Source organism: Eutrigla gurnardus, assembly GCF_963514095.1.
Source record: "Eutrigla gurnardus genome assembly, chromosome: 3".
NCBI classification, from domain to species: domain Eukaryota; kingdom Metazoa; phylum Chordata; class Actinopteri; order Perciformes; family Triglidae; genus Eutrigla; species Eutrigla gurnardus.
The window spans coordinates 6,648,790-6,665,770 of NC_139917.1; the positions used below are offsets into that span (position 1 = coordinate 6,648,790).

General features: G+C 42.6%; 1 protein-coding gene across 7 annotated transcripts in view; it reads left to right on the top strand.

Annotated features, from left to right (window-relative positions):
- LOC311010747 (teneurin-3) overlaps positions 1-16,981 on the top strand; it is a 317,927-nt gene that overhangs the window by 254,531 nt on the left and 46,415 nt on the right. For all 7 annotated transcript variants that reach the window (XM_084005346.1, XM_084005347.1, XM_084005350.1 and 4 more), the window contains 2 exons: positions 5,399-5,542; positions 16,028-16,099. In XM_084005346.1, the coding sequence (XP_083861472.1) occupies positions 5,399-5,542; positions 16,028-16,099 (216 nt within the window). The remainder of the gene's footprint in view (positions 1-5,398; positions 5,543-16,027; positions 16,100-16,981) is intronic.

The following is a 16,981-nucleotide window of genomic DNA, read 5'->3' on the forward strand; positions in this document are numbered from 1 at the left end:
ATGTTAGTGCTGGGACCAACTGGCAATGGGGAGTAACAACCAAAGGGTTAACTTAACCTGGCTAGCAACACAAAGTAGCATATCTTAGCCTAGTTTGTTAGCCTGGTTAGCCTTAGCTAGCTCAGTAGATTGGAGCTATGTAATCATGTTTCAGCATCCAGACTTCATTCAACTCAGCTCCATCCACACTCTATCCGCTTGATCCCTTTGCCATTTCTAGATTAGGATGTGGCTGGATCTGTCATCTTTGAGCTTCACTCTGGCTCTTCAGAACCTAATGATGATAGCCTATATAAAACACTGGGGTCTCTGTGACCCCCAATGTGTTATAAAGGCAATGGTGCAAACAAGACAGCGAGGCCTAGTGGTCTGTGATAGCGAAGGATTGGTGTCCTCCCAAACTGAAGTCAGTAAAGTTAAGACAGATATTGACAGAGAACCTTGCATATCTGGCTGCATTCACTAATTTCTTTGCATACATATTTATGGCTACAATTTTACAGTGAAATTAGGAGAATATGTCTTAACCACTATGTTGACCTGATGACTATAACTGTTAACCCATTCTGTAACACCAGAGTGGGGATCATTGATAAATATAGTTTACGACACAGGCGAGAGCAAATGTAATTTGTACAACAATTAAACTGCACCAACACAAAATACCTACCGGTCTCCACTCATTAGCAAAGCTTGACAGCAATCTGTGCAATCTGTGGGGGGGGCTGACTTCTGCTAAACAGAAATAAAGCTTCTGCAGGTTCTGCAGAAAGGCTTTGACAGGGAAACGGCTTGGACATAATGGGCATGCTAACCCCTCTGACACCTTTATGAGGGACAAGTCCAGCAGACGAACTCCCCAATGAGTTATTACTTATGGTAGCCCAGCCTAATGGGTTGAACATAAAGACGATTTACTGCTATGTTTGTAACACTTCTGAAATTGGTGCTCATAAGTTATAATAAGGTAGCGTAACCACAAGAATGTTTGAAGTGCATGTCTGGTAACTGTTCAAATCAGAGTGGTGACACAAAGGTAGAAGTTGAATTCATCAGGGCAAGTGTGCATTTGCTATAAACGTGTTTTAGACCAGAACACATCAGCCCTTCCTACTTGCTAATGGGACATGTTCTAAATCCATATTTCATATTGCATCATATTACCCAGTTAAAGCGAGGGTTGGTCATTCTTTTCTTTTCTTTTTTGTTATATTAGTTGAAATTCTCTTTTCATGCCGACAGCAATCAATAAATCAAACAATCTGACAAAAGTATCTGGGTGTCGCAGGGCTGTACATAATAAGACTTTGTTGGAAGGAGGTCTCAAAGGACGGACTGTTTTGTGTTGAATCATTCTAAAAATCTAACTTATCCTTGCTGGTTTCACCAATCAATCCTTTAATATTTTGTAAGAAATACAAATATCATGGTTATATATACATTTTTTATCCATCTTGTTCGGTCAGCCTTCGCTGATTTCGTGTTTATCATTAATGTAATTTTTATCTTTACAGCTATTTTATTACTGTTGGCTTGTTTTTATCATTATTATTATTCTATTACTGTAAATTGCTAGTTCTCAAAGTGTCCTAGTGGGGAAAAAGGAAATACAGATGGTGTCTGTGAGGCAAACGAGACAAAATTCTCAGCTGACTGCAATCAAAGAAATATATGCTGGAAAAAATTAAGAGAAGAGTTAAATCACACATCAGATCTTGATGATTCATTTATTGAAAACAAAATTACTACACAACGGATATCAAAACGATCAGCCCACTGAGGGCTGGATTAAAAATAATACCGTAAAGAAAAGTAAAGAATGCAAAACTCAGGCTGATCCAATTGAGTGAATTTCATCACAGCAGTTCAAGATGTGACTCAGTCGTGAGTTTGGCCCCCGTCTGCCTGTATGCACTCCTGACAACGTCTGGGTTGATCCTGATGAGTCGGAGGATGGTGTCCTGGGGGATCTCTTCCTAGATCTGTATCAGGGCATCAGTGAGCTCTGGGACAGTCTGTGCTGATACTTGGCAGCTTCTGATTTAGGTCAGAGGAACATGAGGGTCAGTCAATGCCGTCAATGCCTTCGTCATCCAGGAACTGCCTCCACATTCTGGCCACATGAGGCGGAGCTAGTCCTGCACCAGGAGGAACTCAGGGCCCTCTGCACCAGGAGGAACTCAGGACCCACTGCACCAGGAGGAACTCAGGACCCACTGCACCAGGAGGAACTCAGGACCCACTGCACCAGGAGGAACTCAGGGCCCTCTGCACCAGGAGGAACTCAGGACCCACTGCACCAGGAGGAACTCAGGACCCACTGCACCAGGAGGAACTCAGGACCCACTGCACCAGGAGGAACTCAGGACTAGGGCTGAACGATTTATCGTTTTCTGACCGAAATTGCGATTTCAGACAACACGATCATGTGATCGCCAAAGCTGCGGTTTTTGCAGCGCTCCTGACTCACCCAGGATCTGTTGTCAACTATTTTACACATGCCGTCTCCCGACCATCCTGCCAAGCTCACCAATCAGACTACTCGTGAACAGGTCACGCTAACCAATCAGTATTAACCTGCTCCGTATTTGTAATTAGTCAGAAATTACTTCAACTGGACCAGAAGCGGAGTTAGGGGATTTAATCGCCAAGAAAAACAGCACGTCCGTCATTTGGGAGTATTTCAGGTTTGAGGCTGCAGACGTGCACCAGAAACAGGTAGCCTACTGTGCAAAACCTGTCGCGCTAAAGTTGCAACATCCAGCGGAAACACAACCAATATATACCGGTGATATAATCTCCCGCGAGAGGGTGCATTTCACGGCAGGGGCGCTGATTACGGCACAACGCCGTCACTTGAAAAATCACCACGGACATTTGCATGGCGCGTGCATGACGAAAAAGTCCGGTGACTATGATGATCAGGCCCACTGTAGCAAACAGACTACAATTACAGCATCTTTTGCCAGTGTAACTCCGTACGATAAGAGCAGCGGAAGACACCGGAAAGACGGATTTAAAAACCTCCTCCGCACGCTGGACAGATATACGATTCCCTCCCGCACCGACCTCTAACAGGTTGCCGTCCCACAGCTATACGCGGAGTGTAAAGAAAAAGTGGTAAGCCATAAATGAATGACCCACCTATTTTAAAGGAGTCATCACCAGGAAATCGCAATTTCTCTTGTTAAAACATGCATATCTGTGTTTGACCTCAGTTGAAACTTGCCTGAAAGGCTGGAGTTTGAAAGTGGCGCCGTTTTTTCGCTTCTGCTCTTTTTCCGAACAGGAATAGCACACAAGGGTGTGCATTCCTAAAGCACGAGATTTTGATTCTGCGCCTACGGTGACGTCACCGTGGAGGCTACTTGCATAAGCCCACCCCTCTTTCACCACCCAACCCCCCCCCGTCCGCTACCTGACGTCCTGCTGTAAACGTGTCTCTTCAACCGTCTCTGGCTCTTCACTCTCCGGTTCGGGTTCCGACTCTGGTTCGTACATAAATGCCTGAATTCCGTAAGGTTCGTCATTTAGTGTGTGCGCCATGACAGGGGGCTGTTTATGTTTTGGAGTCTGCATGCAGGCAAGCCCCCCGGCTCTGTCCTTCCTGCGGCGAATCAACGCGCGCCTCATTACATATTATACAATGCACATCGCGTGATAAAATCGCGGTACGAAAAAGGGTCAGAACAAGCTCAATGTTTGATTAAATTTTATTTATTTTTTTCTAATAAGTTTTACGAATTGATCCAAAGCGATCCAAGGGGGGCTGGATACGTATAAAACCAGGTTATGACTCCTTTAATGTCTGACATATTTTTTATAAGGGTCATTTTATTTCAATAACAGTTTTTGTATTTGATTTACAATTAAATGATTACAGTTAAGGATTTTTGCACATTTTTTTTTAAGTTAAGAAAGTCAAAGATGGCTCTTTTAGTTCTTTGTAATAACTGCCATTGGTCAAGGACTTTAAAGAATGAACATGCATGTTTCTTGTTAATAAATTCATTTGGAAGCAATTTTTAACTTTAGTCCTTGCATTAGAGTAATAGCATTCAATGTTTTAATGTTACTGTACATTGTGAATATTGCACTGAAGCTTGATTTGAAGGAAATCGTAAATCAAATCGAAATCGCAATATCTGTCAGAAAAATCGCAATTAGATCTTTTCCCAAAATCGTTCAGCCCTACTCAGGACCCACTGCACCAGGAGGAACTCAGGACCCATTGCACCAGGCACTAATTGCATGAGGCCTGACAATCGTTTTGAGGATTTCATCCCGGTACATAACAGCAGTCGGGGTACCATTGTCTAAGACATGGAGGTCAGTGTGACCCTGCAAGGATGTGCCTCCCAAGACCATCACTGACCCACCATTAAACCAGTCTTGCTGGATGATGTTACAGGCAGTAACATTCAGTAACGTTCACCACGGCATATCCAGACTCGCCTGCCACCCTCATGGATATTCTGATGGTTTTGTCCCTAACATGAACACCCCTGCTGGAGGTCATGTTGGAGGTCTCCGGCAGTTCTCCTCCCGGTCCTCCCCAACAAAGGAGAAGATACCGGTCCTGGTGCTGGGTTGATGCCCCTCTACGACCCTGTCCAGCTCTCCTGGTGTAACAGCCAGTCTCCTGGTCCTCCTCCTGGAGCCTTTAAGAAAATAACATCTCCTGCTTGCACCTGAAATCTATCAACGTTCTAGTCTAGCAGTGATCTAACAACTCCATATATTCTTTTTCTATAACCACAATAACACAACACCATAATTGCACCATTTTGGAGGTGATAATATCCCAGAAGAACAAGAGACATCCAAAGCGTCAGTCAATAACCTCAATCCAAGCTCCACATATAGAAGGTCCAGCCCTAGGACGGAGCTCTCTTGCTGTCGGGTTCACAGTGAATGTGGTGGGAGATGAGGAGAGGCCAGGGTTTGTATCATGTCTGAAACTCTGGCTGCTGACGATATTTGGAATTGCTGCAAATTATAGTTGTAGCATTTTTCTAAGCCACATTCTGTGTGAAACATTTGCTTCCTTTTCTTTCCCTCCCTCTCTTCAAACATCTGTCTCTACCTGAAGATCTGTGTTTCTCATGAAGTTAATACACACACTGCACAATGGCAGAGCACAGTTCTGTGTGTGTGTGTGTGTGTGTGTGTGTGTGTGTGTGTGTGTGTGTGTGTGTGTGTGTGTGTGTGTGTGTGTGTGTGTGTGTGAGCCAGAGAATGAAGGCCTCAGTGAACCAGCAGCAGGTTGGGGGTTACATCTGTATATGTGTTTTCAAACCTGAATCACAGCAACTCTCCTATCTGTTTTGGTTTGAACAAGAGAGCTGTCAAAAGGAAGGACTTGACTAACTGGCCATTTCCTGTGTGTATCTAATAGTATCAGTGGGCTATGAATACGAGTCCTGCCTGGACCTCATCCTCTGGGAGAAGAGGACGGCCATTTTGCAAGGCTACGAGCTGGATGCTTCCAACATGGGAGGGTGGACGCTGGACAGACATCACATCCTGGACGTCCAGAACGGTAGGTGCCATAGCAAACCTTTATCCTGCACTAATATACTGCAGCCACGTCTTTACATAAGCTGTACTTTCAAGGTACTTTTAGTCCCTGGACTACTTTTCAAGGAACTGATAGGTTGTACCAGTGAGACTGTTGCATAGTATTTTTACTGATGTAATGAATTAAATGTAGAAGAGGAAAACTGTTGAGTGTTTGGTGGTGGTTGGTTGATTTAGAACATAACATGTAACTATCAGATCCCCTTCACAGAGCCGACTGCCTCTCCTCTCACTCCTTCTGTCTTTATTTTTTAATTAGACAGGAAACTGACAGAAAAGCCTAACTTTACTTTAAGTGTTATCATACTAGGAGAAATGATCTCTCCTCGGCCTAAAATGGCCTGAAGTTGATTCTATACTTCCTTGTTGATGAATGAAGTTGAAGCAGCTGCTCTGTGTGTCTTTGATCTACAGTCGTCCCTGCAAACCCCACCCCGACAGTTCCTCTACTCTCCCAAAGTGCTACCACCCAACAGGGCCTTTGGGAGTGAAAATGTCCCCAGAACTTAATTTAGATTCTGGTCTCTGTGGTCCAAACGCAATGAGGTCTTCTAAACTAATCCCAGGGGAAAGTTCTTGTGGTCGGAAAGGGTCTGAACACACACGTAATGTCCACGCTGCATGGTGATGAAACATGATACTGCATCACACATTTCTGGGTTTACTAAGTTAGTATCTACACATCCATGTAGGGCTGAGGCTTACACTTCACTTCTCTACTGAAATGTGGAGTTTAAAAACAAAACATATTATCTCTCTACATCATGAGTTATATGTCCAATAAAAAGACAAAGCTAATAGCAATTAATAATTCATTGAATTCATTTAAAAGTATGTTAATCTCAGCACTTGTCAAAACGGTTGTTGTCATGCAGGCTTTGGTCAACGGAGCGGAGAGTGTGTGTGTGTGTGTGTCTGTGTGTGTATGTCTGTGTGTGTGTGTCTGTGTGTGTGTCTTTGTGTGTGTGGATTTGTTCCAGCTGCCCAGTATGTTTCTACCAGCCTCTCTCTCTCTCTCTCTCTCTCTCTCTCTCTCTCTCTCTCTCTCTCTCTCTCTCTCTCTCTCTCTGTCTCTCTCTCTCACATGGACAAACACAAAGGCTCTCTCTCTCGCTGTCTTCTCTCCCCTCTTTGTTTACTTCTTTTTATTTTCCCTTATATTCATTCCCTTCATATCTATTATTAGATTTCAATAATGCAACATATCTCAACCTCAGGGTTATATTACACACACCAGCTTGAAGGCCTACAATGTGTGAGATTGTAAAATGTGGATTTTGTTAAATATAGAAGTGTGGTTTCAATTTTGTCCTAAAAAAAGTGGTTTCCAAACTGATTTTTATCATACGTCTCATGGAAGCCAGCGAAAGGGATAAAAACTCCACCACTCATCTCCCACCCGACACGAAAAATGTATTGAAAATTACACGTTAATTGAGCAAACTAACACATTTTATTATAATCACAAAACAAATTCAGAAATGGCATTGTTCAAACAGTGAAATGTGTGAATTGTGATGTAAAAAGCAGAGTTTACACCTATGGAGTATAACTCCTCATTCAATACTCTAATATGAACGTCCTCCTTCCCTCTACTGGTCACCAGGTTACAGTGTCATTATTATAGCAAAACTATTTACAAATGGCTTTGGAGAGCTGTGCAACTGTATCCCAAGTCATGCGCATAATTGAAATTGTAAAAAATGGGTCTGTGTTCAGATGTGCACATGCATGGATATTTGTAAATATGCAGACAAAACTGTAAATATGTACATACTGTAGATATAATTGGCTGAAAAGTATTTTCAGATCTGCAAACGTCAGGGGAGATTTGTCTGTCGGCACTTTACCTCAGCAGCATTTCAGCCTACTTCCCACTAGTTGGCGGTAGCACCCAGGGGACCGGCCACGACTCTGTAAACAAGGAAACAGGAGATGCACTATAACGTTGACATTTATCAACTAATTTCAAGGAGTCATTTTTATATCCAGTGATGAAAAAAACACCCATCAATGTCTTGCTTCTAACAACAGAACAACACTGTTCCTGGTTCGTCTTTATTCCCTGTTACAATCATTAAAAAGACATTCAGTAACTAGCGTAGCATAGCAGTGCTAACATACGATGCTAAAGTTAGCTCAACAAGTTTTTACATAGAAATGTAACAATTTACAAGGACGAGCTTCAAATCCACAAAACCAGCCTGAAAAAGAAGTCTGTGGAGCAGAGCCGGTACAATAATCAGATCACCACCATACCGGAGTACCAACGTACCGGGTCACAAACGCACCAGGTGCCAACATACCGGAGTACCAACATACCGGAGTACCAACATACCGGAGTACCAACATACCGGAGTACCAACGTACCGGGTCACCAACGTACCAGGTACCAACATACCGGAGTACCAACATACCAAAGTACCAAGGTACCAATGTACCGAGTCACCACTGTACTGGGTCACCAACATACCGGGTCACCAACATACTGGAGTACCAACATACCGGAGTACCAACATACCGGAGTACCAACGTACCAGGTACCAACATACTGGAGTACCAACGTACTAGAGTACCAACGTACCAACGTACCGGGTCACCAACGTACCAGGTACAAACATACCGGAGTACCAACGTACCAAAGTACCAATGTACCGGGTCACCAATGTACTGAGTCACCAACGTACCGGGTCACCAACCTACCGGCTAGCCAACGTGGATTCCTTCATGAATATGAAGCAGAGAGTACAACGTGAATCCAGAGCCCTCCTTGTTTTAATTCTTTGATTGTTAATGTTGCGTTGTGATGTGCAGGTTTGTGGAGGGGTTCCTTACGGAGTCACCGACAGGCATATTGATCGCCTCTATCTGAAGAGAGATTTCCATGCAGATATCCCGCCTTACAAGAACTGGTTCATGTAAGAATAGATACATATTTAGAAAATGCTTTAAAGGCACTTTGACTTTATAAACCGTCCTCTCTCCTCCTCCTCTTCCTCCTCCTCCTCCTCCTCCTTCCCTTGCTGTCCTCTATCTGTCACCCCATCCATCACATTGCTATTCATCCTTCTCTCCCTGCAGTCCTCTTGGGCTTTCAACACCTTGTCACCCGATTTAGTGTGTGTGTCTGTGTGAGTGTGCGTGTGCATTTAAAATGCAGGTGTGATGTTCTGTCTGTATGTGGACCGGTCTCTGTGGGTGTGATTTTGTGTCTTGAAGGGACAGCACTGCAACACACAGTTTGTGTGTGTGTGTGTGTGTGTGTGTGTGTGTGTGTGTGTGTGTGTGTGTGTGTGCGTGTGTGTGTGTGTGTGAGTGCGTGTGTGTCCTTTCCAGGTGTAAACACACCACATGGACTAAAATAATCTTGTCTTTGTGTGTTTGAGGGAGAGGGGGAGCATCAGAAGCCACTGCTGTGTTTTCTTTGTAGTCTGTCTTGGAGCTCCACTAATGATGTGCATGGCATCGCGTGTTACATTTACAATGATCATGCCTGCACAGTGAGTGCAGTCTGTTTTCCTCTTCTGACAGCGAAGACCATTCACTTTCCTATTTACTGAAAGTTTTCTCTTTTTATCTTCAGATAAAACTGGCAGTGAGGTAGCTTAGTTCTCTTTTTATTGAATTTTAATTTGTTTAGTCATTATTATTCATTAAACTATCCAGCATCATATTATAATTGATGCCTCCACCTTTTACAGATATTAAGTAAATGCATATTGTGCTGAAAATGCCTCTCCAAACTTCAGCAATACACACAACAAGTGTGGAGTTGATCAGGTGAGCCATTCTTAAGATATGCAAAGAAAACACAGCAAGACAGACGGATGTGTTGTTTCAAATGTAATTCACTTTGGACAAAGCGTCTGCTAAATGCCCTAAATGTAAATGTTTCATACTTTATATCCAGTATGTCAATCTGATTCAGCAGGAGAACACAGGTTAAAAGATAAAGAAAGAAGCTGAAGCCTACAGATCACAGTCTGATACGCCACAGGTGCTAGGAATGTAACATTTTGGATATAAATCTCCTTCTGCAGGGAACGAGTATCACGATTACACAACGTTTAACCAGGACCAGCTGCAAATCCACAAAAAGAGCCTGAACATGCAGAAAATGTGACAGGATTGCATGAGAGTAGTTGTCGGACCCTGGTTAGTGCTTGCTGATGCTACGCTATGATTTGTCAATGTAAATGTCCTGAACGTTTCCTTGACGTCTGTGCTACAGAGTAAATGAAGTCATTGTGAAAAGCAGATCACTGTCGTGTCTCGGGTGTAAACACTTAAATAGACATATCTCAAAGTCGGCATAGAAGTGGCGTCTCTTGAGACAAAAAAAAGTTAAAATCACTCAATAATGTATTCCACTTTCATTTGTGCACTGTCATTCAGAGTAAATAGAAAATGAACCAAAAGTATCAATTTAAGTGTTATTCAGACTGGCCAAACGAGCATCGCACCCAAAGAGCGCTCCGCCCATACAGTCATCACGTATGTAACTACTGTCTGTCCTCGCTATGGAAAATAGAATCAATCTGTGATTTTGACTATGCAGTCAAATCTAGAATCATGTTCCGCCGGTAAACAGCAGTCAGGAGCCCTATAGGGCAGAAGAACAGTGAACACAGCACCTCTTCTATAGGCAGTTACTGTTATGATGACGCACATTGGGTTTTTGTATTTCACGATACTTGATGAATTTAGATTTTCACATTGTTCATGTTCATATAGCTGCGTCAAATCAAAGGGAGTGCTGATCGCTACGGAACAACATAAACCTATGAGTTGGCTGTTTTTATCCTTGAAATACACAAAGAGAGGACAGAGAATAAGGGAGGAAAAGAGACACACGTTGAATTGGTGTGCAGAGGCTTGTCCACACCTTAACACACACACACTTTGCAGTTGTGTATTCTGTAAATACTGAGTAGTGAGCACTGCTGTGCAACTCAGATAAGACTGGATGAAAGGGAGAGAGAGAGAGAGTGTGTGTGTGTGTGTGTGTGTGTGTGTGTGTGTGTGTGTGTGTAGAGGTGTGTCAGGGGCCACGGGGCTGCTTCCTTGTGCGTGCATTTTGGGGATGTTTTCCAGTGTGTGTTTGTGTGATTTCCATTCAACTGTACTTGTGAGTGTGTGAAGTCTGTGTGTGTGTGTGTGTGTGTGTGTGTATTCATACACCAGTGTGTGTGCAAAAAGAGTTTAAGTGTGTAAGCCGCCCGGTGAAGCGCTGCACTCTATTATTCAGCCGCTAAGCAGCTCAGCCACAGTCAGGGTGCCTTTAGTGCTCTGCTCCAGAGAACATGAGGAAGTGTTGCTTTTTTCACCACACCCAATCCAAACGCCTGAACTTTAAACAACATCCCATTTTGCAATTTGTTTTTCAGGCCGATGTCATGAAACAAATACCAAATTTAAGTGGTTGCCGTTGAGTTTTTTTTTTAATAATAAATGTACAAACACAGCCTATGATTCATATGTATGATTATAATACATAATGATTATAATAAGTAATTAAAATAATATTTAAAAAAAAATCACGTCAACAAAGCACTTTCCCTATGTCAAATTCCTCTCTAATAAGTTATAAATGTACCCTTAAAGGGGAGCTGAAACAGTATTTCAGGGGTATCTATATTCCAAACAGGAGAAGGGACATCACGAAAGCATACGTCACATTTTGTTTTACAGGAAGAAAAAAAACTGAATACTATGACATCATATTTCTTACGTAACGATTTGGCATATGTTGTAATTTAGGTGATGGATATGACCATGTATGTGTTTTAAAAGCGTTAAAAAGGCTTTTTTTTTGTTTTTATGACTGTATCTCCTGATTTAACAAGTTCTGGCCGTCAGTGAGAAGATGTGTGTTCCAGTTTTAGTAGAATCAGTTACAGCTTCATGTGTCTGTTGTTGCATGTCTGCATGTATGAAACCCCTGAGAGGAAAGTGAAAAGAAAAACTGTTCTATTCTAAACTAGTCATATCTAAAGAGTTGGAAGAACAGGCAAGAATATATATATTTTACTTATATATAAGCTTTCTGAGTTATGAGCTTTAGAAATGTTCAAAAGTGAGTAAAACTGACCCGAAAGAAAATATGAATGGAGGTAGTCAAGTTTATTTATATAGCATATATATATAGAGGTGAACTTCAGGCTTATGTGGCCAAAATGAGTATTACCATTACGAATGGACGGCTGTGTCTCGGTGTGTAGAGCGGGTCGCCCTTTAACCACAGTGGCGATTCGACTCCTGGATCAACTTGTCTAACCCCCAAGTACCCCCCCAGGCTCTTCACAGAATCCCACTACTCCTAAAATGTGTTAGTTTAATGTATGTATCTGTATATATATGACAGTTGTTATGGGTTTGTTTAAACACAAAATCTTGACAAAAATATCACCTGCAAATTGTCTGTTTTCAAAAATGAAAGAAAAAGTAACTTAGAAAATTATCCTAGAAAACATTTTTTCCCCAACTGTGTCACAAACATGCTGAAGTGATTTAAACTTGCATTATCTCTACAGGCCACCAGGGGGTGACTCCTCATTATATAAAGGTCTATGAGAAAATGGTCCTACTCTTCTCTTGATTAATCATCTCAGTAAACATTGTAATTAGTTTATGGTCTCAATCTCTGGTTTCAAGTCTTCTTCAATCCAGCATGATGTTCATTTAGTACATTATGGTCCATTTAGATTGTCTCTTGTACAAACATATTCACGTCGTACTACGACACATGCATGGCTTCACTTAGTTTCCAAGAAGCGCTGTCTCACAGTCATCACAACAGGTTTCACGTCGGGTCATTCATCTCTATCTTGTCTGCTAAATTCACATCTATTCGCTTCTTTACATTGACATCGTATGCAATTGTGAGGCATCTTCAACTCTAAACAGCAGAAAAGATCTTCAAAATATTTGATAAATGAAACTGCAGTAAATTAAAGAATACAGAACCGATTCTTATTGTAAATTAATTTCAGATTTAGTCCTTGAAATTTGCCGTAATGAAGGGAAAGTCGGTCATTAGTTCCAAATGAAATAAAAGGATTTTCAGTCCTGGAAGACCTATTAGGACCTTTGTCACATCTTTGTCACGGTGTATTTCACTGATTGACTGAATGTCATTATTCATACTAATTCGACCTACAGTCATTAATCAGCTTGCTTCATACATTATACACGATGTGTGCCAGTCATTATGTTGCTGCCTTTAAAGGACCATCCCAGTCTAATCGTGACTCTCCATCAGCAGAGGTCCCCCCTGTCTTCAACACATCTTGTCTTCATCAGCAGGCCTTTTTACACAGAAGATTACGCCGCAATTGGAGAAATGAGAGTCAAAATCACATATTTACACGACTCTTCAACCGACAGTTTAGTTGCTTTGCATCATAAACATGTCGATGATACAACGGCAGCCTCCTACGAGCAACTACCAGCTTTGTATCTTCTTCGGATATACACTTGTGCTTTTTAAATCCGCCGGTGGTAACGCCCTGGTAACGCATTGCCCTGGTAACGTGTCTTCACCACCGTCACAACAGAGCTGTTGAAAAGCAGTTCCTTACGAGACCTGAATTTAGGGTATTTTCACACCCAACAAACAATGTGAACACTCAAGAGAACTCAGACCACCTCCTCAGGTGGTTCAGTACGGTTCGCTTCAAGTCCCTGTTGCGGTTCACTTCACCTGGTCATTGTAAACACAAAGCCCTCCAGGTTGGTTTTAGCATTTGCCATCGTATTTTAGCCCTCTAGGCTTCCGTAGGGACACACAGTCAGATCAGCCAACGATTCATCAGGCAAAATATGTAATGAATCCCAGCTTTCTGGTCACCCATCCACTGCAAATACGCGTTGAAGTCTTCAGGAGATGCCGGTTCCTGATTTGCTAAATAATGGCGCTAACAGCTAAACACATTCACGGAGGTCGCATTGAGCTAACAAATAGCATTGGGCGATACTTTTACTGTTATCTGTGTTCAAATGTAATCTTGTAAAATGAAGATCATGGCGAAGATAAACCCAGTTGTTTCACATGAATATATAACAGAAATAAAATAGATTTTAGAGGATTTAGAATGAGGAAAAAGCTCAGAGTTCTTTCTGCGTGGAAGCACAAACAACCTTGTGGTGAAAAACACAGTTTCTCCATTCCGATTCCAAGTTTAGTCTTTCTGCACTGTGTTTGGGATCTGTTCAGATGAAAGTTTTGCTGAAGTAATGAACCGAGTCGGTCTGACCTTGTTGGTCTTTGAGATCAGATCAGAGTGTCAGGGCCCTTAGTGGAGGTGGAGGTGTAGGAATGTCAGAATTAAGGTTTTCAGTTTGAGAGTTTTGAGATCAATGTCAAATGCACTCATTTACGAACACACACACACACACACACACACACACACACACACACACACACAAACACACACACACACACACACACACACCGAAAACAACATGTGAGAAAGCCTTAGTGCCCTCTCTTTTAACACAGCAGGACAATTCGAGCTATCAGAGCTTTGCTCACCCTCTCTACTCTCCCTCTCTGCATTACCAAACACTCACACACAGAAACACACAGATACACACACACACACACACACACACACACACACACACACACACACACGCCCTTTTCCAGGCAAATAGTTGATTGCCTGTGAATAGACCACAGCACAGCATGGGTGGAACCCTGCTGGCTTGGCCTCTGTTGATCAATCAACATCTACAAATGGAGGGAGAGATGAAAGAGAGAGAGAAGGAGAGGAGGATAGAGGGAAGGAGAGGGATATAGAGATCGCCTGGTAAGGGAACCGAATGATATGGGATTTAAGAGCCGGTAGCAACATGTCATGCTGGGTTTGAAGAACTTGTCAATGGGAGGGTGCGGCACGCATCCATACAGAGAGGAGGATAAAAAGTTGGTAGATGGATGGACAGACGGATGGATGCAGCGTAATGTGGGCTGGTTTCCAAGATGGCAGCGGAGTTTTAATAATTCAGCTCACCACAGGAGGTTCCTCTTTGATGTCTCGCTTTGAAGAACGAGTGCATCCCTCTCTTTTCCTCTGTTCATCTTCTCACCACTCATTCACATAAAGCTCCTCACAAGTCAGCCGAGCCTCCTCCTCTCACCTCACATCGTCTCCACTCACATTATTTCACATTGGTAGTGAATTCTTAGTGTGGCAACATGGAGTAGTGTACGACCACATATCATAGGAAGAGTTATCATTCTTTTATCTAGCCATACAAAACAATAGATATTAACCAATAGATGAACCTAAAGGCAACACCTTGAAAAAGGCTGTGGACAAACCCTGTTTCCTTCAGGCTGGTTCAATTTGCAGAGCAGCCCCTCCTGCGCTGCCTTTTCCTCGTGGGCGTATCACTCCTAACGTCTGCACCGTCGTCATTGTGAACGCTAGCGAGACGGAAGGGGGAGTCAGAATGGTACGGGGGTCGTCTCGGAGCTGTAAGAAGAAACGAGTATAGGAAATAAGTGGTTCAGAATAAAAAGACTATGTTGTTAATGTTGCTTTTTTTATCTTTAATTGTTTGTCATTGAACTGTTCTTTTTCAGGCCAATATATCGGGAGCTATGTGGACAGAGATTCTACTACATTTAACAAAATACAGCTTCATGGTTTTATTTTTATATACGGTGTAAACTACAGCTAATTTACATGATTTTTGTTGGCTTAAAAGTGACACACACACACACACACACACACACACACACACACACACACACACACACACACACAGCAGCATCCCTTTAATCTTACATGCTGTATGATCTTCTGGGACCCCCATGGTGAAAGAGAGAAACTGTCATGTGTTTCAACAAAGACGTGCATGCTGGTTGCAGTCTGGATTATTTGATGCGAGGGTGCATAAAACAAACACACTGTCCTCCTCATCAGCACCACGAAGAAAATCCCCACATTCAGGAAGCTGTGCTGTTTTAAACATACAGCAACATAGTGTCAGAATGCTTCATGAAAGGGGAACGTGCCCTGATGTTCCCGGACCCCGAGTGCCATTAGATGACAGTTGCACATTTGTCATGTGAAAAGTGAATCTTGTAGTTTAGTTGAGTAAGTAAAACTTTTGGAATTCAGCATCTAACATGGATGTCTTCATGGCCATTATCCTAAACTCACTGTCGCATTCCCTCGCTTTCTAATGTGCTTTGGAGTCTAATCAAGCACAGACAATATCAATATAGACACATCAACCCAGATGACAGGGCCGGATCGGATTTTCAATAAAAGGACAGTATTTGCCATGTGCCATATTTCAATGCGTTTTACATTGACAGCTGTGCTAATAAAGTCTCACCTCTGACTTCACGAAGCTCTCAATCACAACACTGAATCCGTCTGGCTGCTTTTCTCTTTGCTCTTTATATCTCATCTTTATGTCTTCTCTCCACCAGGTATACTGTACAAGGGCAATGGTGAGAACATCTTCATATCCCAGCAGCCTCCGGTCATCAGCAGCATCATGGGTAAATATGGATTCAAATTCACATTGTGTCTCACTGGCCATAGCTCTGTGCCAGATCCTGCGGTCCGATTCACGAAAGATATTGAGCTAATGATACAGTGCAAACAAGCCTATAAGTTTTGCAGCTGAGTGCAATTATCCCTGTGGCAAAGCACAATGCACTGGTGTCAGCTGTGAGGGTGAGAGTCACCCTGAGCCGGAGGTCTGGTCCGGAGGGGTCCGCCTGTCATCCAAACCTCCCCAAGGCAATTAGGACAAAGGAAAGGGAAGACATGATTTGTTTATTCTTTTTGCATAATAAGCCTGTTTTTGTCATTGCATCCCAAAATAAATGATTTGGAGCGGACACCTCGTATAAATGAGCCTCCCCTCCCACCAACTCCCTGAAGTCCATAATCATTTCACTTTAACTGCATGTGGCTATCAGCTCTGATCTTTGTGAAGGGGCCTGTTTTTGCTCATTGGCTCATTTGCATAGAAAGGGGACAATTTTGCAACAAATGTCTGAATATTATCTTAAATACATGAAAATAGTACAGGCCACCAAGACGCTCTTTGCTCGGCAGCTCAGTTAGGGAGGGGTGTCCACCTTTATGGGGGCTTTGAAAATGACAATTATTTTTGTTTTATTTAAGCAGCTGCAAAAGTCTCAATTCTTTGGTGAATTAATAGTCTTTTGGTAGAGAAAGTATGTTTGAGGCGTTGACGTTATTCAAAGACGTATTGTAATGTCTTGTGTTGCAGCAATACTGAAATGAGCATGCTAAGCTAGTTCTGGCCCATCTGGTCCTGTAATGCACCTTGTAGCTCGAGAGGCGATAGTGAGTCTCTGTAGCGCCCTGTCTCTCCTCCGTCCAGATGAGAGGACGAACAGAGTAGAGCT